The sequence below is a fragment of the Telopea speciosissima genome, chromosome 2, assembly GCF_018873765.1.
Source record: "Telopea speciosissima isolate NSW1024214 ecotype Mountain lineage chromosome 2, Tspe_v1, whole genome shotgun sequence".
NCBI lineage: Eukaryota > Viridiplantae > Streptophyta > Magnoliopsida > Proteales > Proteaceae > Telopea > Telopea speciosissima.
The window spans coordinates 71,222,536-71,229,603 of NC_057917.1; the positions used below are offsets into that span (position 1 = coordinate 71,222,536).

Consider the following 7,068-nt stretch of genomic DNA (forward strand, 5'->3'; position numbering starts at 1 on the left):
CATTACTATTACAGTACTAGTACTTGCGCGCTTCATGTTACATGTCACAGACGTACACGTTTATCACCATTGATGCTGATGCTTTCTTAATTTATTATATATTACTGATCGTCTTTTTCATCTTCTTTTCTCATAACAGTATAATTAAATTCATTATATAGATCTCCAAGAAATCTATCTATCTCTTCCAGTTCCACCTCCTCCTTATATTGGCCTGGACCGCATTCAATGGTGAAAGCCTATGGTAGTTGAAAGCATTTATCCAGTCGCCAGTGTAGTTGTGTGTTGTGTTACTCTTTGAACCTTATAAATTCCCTTACACTCTCACCCCCCTTCTTCCCAATCTATGCTCTCAGCTTTCTTCTAAATTTTCCTTAGCTTTCTGGTGTTGTTTTCAAGCTACCCAGCTAATTCAATGGATCTTCGTCTCTTCTCTATCCTTGGTTTTCTTTCAGTAAGAACGTAGTACCCTTTACAACAAAAAAAAGAAAAAGTCCATTCTGACCAGTTTGATTAATATTGCACCATTTTAATTAATTTATTTTTTTGGCTATTTTTAAACTGTTGCAGCTCGCTTTGGTAGTGACCAGTGCAACTTTACCTTCGGAGGATTACTGGCAATCAATGTTGCCAAACACCCAGATGCCGAAATCAATCCGAGATCTTTTACCATCTGCTTCTGGTTTGGTTTCTTTAACAGTACTATATATATATATATCAATCTTCATGCATCTTCTACTATATATGAAGCTTAATTTCTCTTAATACTATTATTGTTGTTTTTTGTTTTTTGTCAGATCTAACAGAAGAAAAGAGCACTGCAGTTGGTGTAGGAAAGGGTGGTGTAAATGTTAACACTGGAAAAGGCAAGTCTGGTGCCCCCACATCAGTAAATGTTGGACGTAAGGGTGTAGGTGTGAGCACTGGTAAGCCTGATGGTGGAACCAATGTGGGTGTTGGAAAAGGTGGAGTTTCTGTTAACACAGGCCCAAAGAAGAAGCCCGTGGTCGTCAGCGTGGATCCTAAGAGCCCATTCGTCTACAGGTACGCAGCCTCAGAGGATCAGCTCCAAGATAACCCAAATGTGGCTCTCTTCTTCCAAGAGAAAGACTTACAATCAGGCACCACCATGAACTTACACTTCACCAAGACAACACCCGGTGCCGCCTTCTTGCCGAGCAAGGAAGCCGACGCCACACCCTTTTCCTCTACCAAGTTCTCCGATGTCTTACAACGATTTGCCGTCGTGCCTGGATCAAAAGAAGCACAAGTGATGAAGAACACAATCCAAGAATGTGAGGAGCCAGGGGTACAAGGGGAGGACAAGTATTGTGCTACTTCATTGGAGTCTATGGTTGATTTCAGCACTTCAAAGCTTGGGACTAATGTTCAAGCCATGTCGACAGAGATGGACAGAGAGGAGACCAAGAAGCAGCAGTATACCATCACTGGTGTGCAAAAGAAGGCAAGTGACAAGGCTGTTGTATGCCATGCCCAACCTTATGTGTATGCTGTGTTCTATTGCCATGCAACACTCAGCACAAAGGCATACAAGGTTTCATTAGTTGGTGCTGATGGAACTAAGGCCAACGCTATTGCTGTTTGCCACACTGATACCTCCAAGTGGAACCCCAAGCACTTGGCCTTCCAAGTACTTAAGATTAAGCCAGGGACTACTCCAGTTTGTCACTTCCTTCCTGAGGATCATGTGGTGTGGGTCAAGAGTTAAGAGGAGAATATATCATAACACCCCACTTTGGTTTGCTCCTTGTGCCTATAGGAAGGCTTGTCTACACGAGCACTTACCATAGCATGTAATGGTATTCGATCATGTACTTGTACTTCACAGTTCACCCACCTCTAGGGTTTGTTTGTTCACTTATATATACTTAATAGATCCATGGAGATGTTTACATCTAATATTATATACATAATAAATGCTACTACTTTCTTCTTGCTTATTTATTCTACTTTCCAACCAGATTAAACTCAGGTACCAGAAAAATATGGTGTAGGATTGGAAAATATTTTGCTGCTACACTTGTAGCAGGAGTGGCAGCCAAGAAAATGGGATAATCCACTTCCCCTTTGCCTGCTAGGTGTTAGTATTTTTTTTAAAATACACTTTAAGATTCCATTTCCTTGGCTACCAATGGGGTAGCAGGAATATTCCTGCTTACATGAAGAAAATTTGAAAAGAAAAGTTTGCTTGCAGAAGTCCAATTAGGATAAGATGAGAGCATTCAGTAGTACTTGAGGACTTGGCAGAATTGATCCTCTTTTACCCTTGTTTTTTTGGGATGAGAACAAACTAAATTAAATTAAGGGGGAGGTTTTGATGTGAGGGGAAAGGGTTTACGAATTCATCAAACAGGGGAACAGGACCATACATAGAACCTTCTGCCATTAATTAACACACACAGTGTCTAGGCTATAGAAATCACTTGCCTATTCTTCTTCATAAAAGATACAAAAACCAAATGTCTTCATCAAAACAGAAGTGTCATAAAGTAAAATGAAATCTTCCCACGGTCATCCCTTGCTTGTTCCTTGCATCAGCCAATCTATCACTTCCTACCCATCCATACCTCTACATGCGTCCACCCCTACTACTCCTTTGATACCTGCAAGCCTTGGTATAATTCCCGTATTTCTAATTTTTGAGGACTCTACAAAACCAAAGTGCATAGAAGCTACTATAAATTAAGAAAATAATAATAGGGAAGCAGTTTTCTGTGCGGGAGTGATAATAAAATAGATGCACATCCTGCTCTGCCAATTAGGTCGCAGCTGCCAAAGTACAAAAGTGATAGCCAGTACAGAGACAAGGCAAATTATCCGATTCCGTTACCAGAACAACCATGAGATGAAAATTTGTATTTGTGCTCCTTTGCTGGTAATGGATCAAACGTCATTTGCAGACAATCTATTCCGTGACAGTTAGGTGTCTCATTCCATCTCTATCAATGAAAAACATAGCCATTGCTTTCTTCTAATGACAGAAGAAATGAAGAAATTATTTTCTCCACACCTATCGGTATCATCATATTCATGCCAACCGGTCATTGCCAGTTAGAAAAAACTCCCATCATCCATTAATGTAATCAAATTGTAGCTTTCACCATTTTCAAAGGAATCATCCAATCATAAAATATTAGTAATTTACTGGTCGGCTCGGCTATCACTTCCCCATCTCAAAAGTTATAATCATGTCATTTCTTAATTTCTTCTCTGCATCCTTTTATGCAATTCCATTTTTTCTTCCATCAAAAGAAAAATCTTCTGGAAAGTTCTTGCACAAATTTGACAATATCCATGGCTAGCTACCTGTATATTGGAGTAGTTTTTCTACACCAAATCATACTCGGTACATTCAAAAGCCAGGCCTTTGAAATCAACCATTAAAGCAACAAGAAAGATAGCAAATATTTAACACAAATAATTGAAATCGTTTCTCGTGTATTTATTGCAGAAGGTGAAAAACGAACATGGTAAGCATACAGGTAACAAATAATACTTACAGTGCTCTGTACCATAATTGTCAAGGCGTCGCCTAGGCATCCAGGCGCCTTGGTCGACTTGGGCACCTTATTGGTGCCGCCTTGATTTTAGACCCTCTCAAACGCCTTGGGTCGCCTAGACACCGTGACAACTATGCTCTGTACAGCGTTTTCTTTGGCTATTCTATAATTTACCCCAGCACCACTGAATCTGTCATCTTATTAAACTCTGGGTCTTTCCAGTGCTTCAATCCAAGTCCATCAAGCTTGAATCCCATAAAAAAAGAACAGACTTCCAATTACCACCTTTCTTGACTCTTTTTTTACCGAGTAGATCATCCAACCACCTTAAAAATTTCTTGATAGTTTGAAGATACTGCACAAGCCCTTGTGAAACCTTTGCCATTCCATCTGTGCTGTAGCTATTACATCTTGCAGTGAATTGAGACCAAATCAGCCTTTATTAAACTCATAGCTCTCAACAAGTCCACCAAGATATAGACAGAAGCTGACCATCAACCTCCTGAATGAGGACTTCCACCAACAACATAACCCTTTAGAAAAAATTTATGTCCAAAGGAGGTTTTTCCTCATAAATACAGAATATGCTACGCTTCTGTTCTGACATTTCACTTCTAAGTACAAAGTGTTGCAGCTATGCTGTATCTTTGGCTTCTCCTCGTAACATAACCATCCACTTCACATTCAAGGAAATTCATTGTAATGTAATTCAAGAATGTTGTATGTTGGCATTTTCTTTATACTGCTCAGCCTGGAAAGGCTCCAGAGAGCCCCTATCATTTATACTGCTCAGTCAATATAATTGTTTTTAAATAATAATTAGAAGTTTCCAACTTATGTCAGCTTAGCTTTCATATACCCTGAAGTTAGACAGCACTTTCCATGATCACTTATAGCAGCAATGCAGCCTCCTGTATTACAGAAGGATCAACTTCCCACAGTAGAGTTCATCATGTACACCTGGTTGAAAAAAGTAGAATCCATCACAATGCCCAAAAACATATTGCCATCAAATACAAATAGACTGTAACATGTTTGAGAAGGAACAGGCCTAAAGTCAAACAAAAGAAATTGTATTACTTTGGTTTTCACCCAAACTTGAATACTGCAAATGTTTTGAGATAATCTGTTAACACAGAAATATATATACCAATAACACAGCATCAGTGGCTTTTTAATGAACAAATCTGCAAAAGAATCCGGAAGCAACCCTTAAGCATGGGAAATTGTTTTGCAAAGGTGCTGCTTGAAGTAGGGTTCTCACACCTCTCAACAATCACAGAGTGAATATTTATCATTGCAATCTTGATTACGTCAGCAGCAGAGCCCTGGAAAAGTAGCTCAGTCCCTGGAGACTTTATCACAACATGTTAAAAGTTATTTTCTGCTACGGTGTTACTTGACAATTAACATTCACAACAATTGTTTTGTGGTTGATAATAGTCAACCAACAACATGTGCACGCATGCCAACTCACACACCTACGTCCCACACACACCTAGCCCATGTCCATGCACACACTCGTTCTAACAGATCAATCGTTTCAACTAAAGGAACTCAAAAAATGCCATGAAAATTTGGAAAGAAAAAACTCATTGGAAGGAAAGAGTGTACACAAAATGAGTGATCTCTATCGAATTACAAATAAATAACAAAAATTGATGAAATTAGTATCAATTAACCATTCAGAATATGTGGCTAACAAAACTTTGCAAGAAAAAACTGCTCACCTTTACATACATGATTGTAGTAAGCTCAACAATCTTGGCTCTAACTCCAAATGAGATATGATTCTGGAACTTTGCTACCGAGCCACCTAGATCATTTCAACCGAGTCTAGCCACTTTGAAGGCTTCACAAACATCAGCTATGGGTTTTTTTTTTTTTTTTTTTTTTGATAAAATGGTGTCTCCTACATGTCAGCGTGATATTGTAAATGTCTTTTCCAAGGACTAATTAAAAATAAAAACATGGAAAGAAATATTTATCATCAAGCAAAGATTATCAAATCAAATACTGTTACCCATACCTATACCTATAATGTGGAAGTCAATACATTAAAGATCATATCTCTATGCACCAGAAATCACATGCATGAGTTAAGAAGGATTTTAGTTTGTCTAGTTTGGCATTTGCCTGATAAAAGAAGATAAACCAAGAATATTTATCTCCAATTAGATGAGGAAGTCAATTGAACTAGTCTTGACAAGATGAGCCCAGCGTAGAAGTGTTTTACAAACACAAAGTATTTTCTCATCTGAAAACACGCTATTGTTACTGGCAATATATAGCTCCCTCTGAGATCTGTTGTGTATCCCTTTCTTATCTCTTGATTCATTAATTTGAGATGTTTATCAGGGCACAATGGCCATACGTACGCATCAGAAAAGGTTCTACTAATCCAACTCGATTTCCCAACAGACTGCACATTCCATAAAACTTTTCAGAAACTGGATGTGCTCTGTAAGGGATAAAAAAATATGTAGAAAGGTTTAAGGACCCAAGTCTCTGTGTCGAGAATACAGCAAGAGAAATCTGCATTGACAGCCTCACTTGCAAGCCCACAACCCACTAATTATACCACATCTATATTTCAGTGCATTAATGCTTCGCTAAAAGGAATGCTGAAAAACACATCTCACCTCTTTTGTCAGACAAGATAAAGCTGAAAAACAAACATATATAAGTTTTTCCACACGGCAGGGGTTATTGAAGATGAACAGGGTACAAGACCATGTGGACAAACATGAGGACCTCTATGGTATCGATCAGCATTGTGAAAATACAATATGACAGTGTTGGAATACAAGTATCATAATTCACCAAAATACCATAAACTGCTTCAAATTCTCAAATGTAGTGTCATCTCTCCAAATCAGTGTATCAAAAAAAGTATTGGAATTTTCACATCAAGATTTCCTTGATTTCTGCCATTTCAGGTCGATTCTAGAGACCAATTCCGATTCGATTTGAAACGGAAATCAGCAAGAACCGATTCCATCACCAATTCCTGATTTTAAAATCCTACATATATATGTTGGAGAGCGTTGCTCAGCTCAACAAATAATCTATCAATAAATCAAAAAGACAATCGACAAACAGTAACCAAATAAAAAAAATATAAAAAATTTTAATTTTATTGATCATTGACCCGTTCCTTCAACATAACGAAATCTTATTGTGAAAGACGCATGATAACACACTAATGCAGTTTTTCTTTGTTGACAACACATTTACAGAAGTGGTCAATGCATTCTGCTGAAGGGCACCCATGCCACCCCCCTATGTTGTGACAGTCATCGTCGGTTTGGCATGGCTGTTGTGGCATTGCCGTCGCTGCTTCCACCCTCGCCGCCGCCATTATCGACAATGGCATACCTGATACATAAAACCATTAACCAGAGTCTATTAATTCCATGCTGCTTATATTTTGTTCATGTCTACAGGTACGTGTGTGCGTCTGCGTTTGTGTCGAGACTTGAGAGAGAGACTAGTACCTGATGCCATGACCAAGAGAACCATTAAGCAAGCGAATTTTAGTGAACCC

The 7,068-nt window shown here is 38.6% G+C and overlaps 1 protein-coding gene across 4 annotated transcripts; it reads left to right on the forward strand.

Moving 5' to 3' along the window:
* Positions 1–353: 353 nt before the first annotated feature.
* LOC122649982 (BURP domain protein RD22-like) lies at positions 354–1,750 on the forward strand. 4 transcript variants are annotated; one of them, XM_043843259.1, is made up of 3 exons: positions 354–454; positions 571–682; positions 795–1,750. In XM_043843259.1, the coding sequence occupies exons 1-3, from the start codon at positions 416–418 to the stop codon at positions 1,727–1,729; spliced, it is 1,086 nt and encodes a 361-aa protein (XP_043699194.1). In that variant the 5' UTR covers positions 354–415; the 3' UTR covers positions 1,730–1,750. The 4 variants fall into 4 exon arrangements, with proteins under 4 accessions (XP_043699194.1, XP_043699195.1, XP_043699196.1 ...); XM_043843260.1 differs by having other exon boundaries at positions 798–1,750; XM_043843261.1 differs by having other exon boundaries at positions 571–676.
* The last annotated feature ends 5,318 nt before the right edge of the window (positions 1,751–7,068 follow it).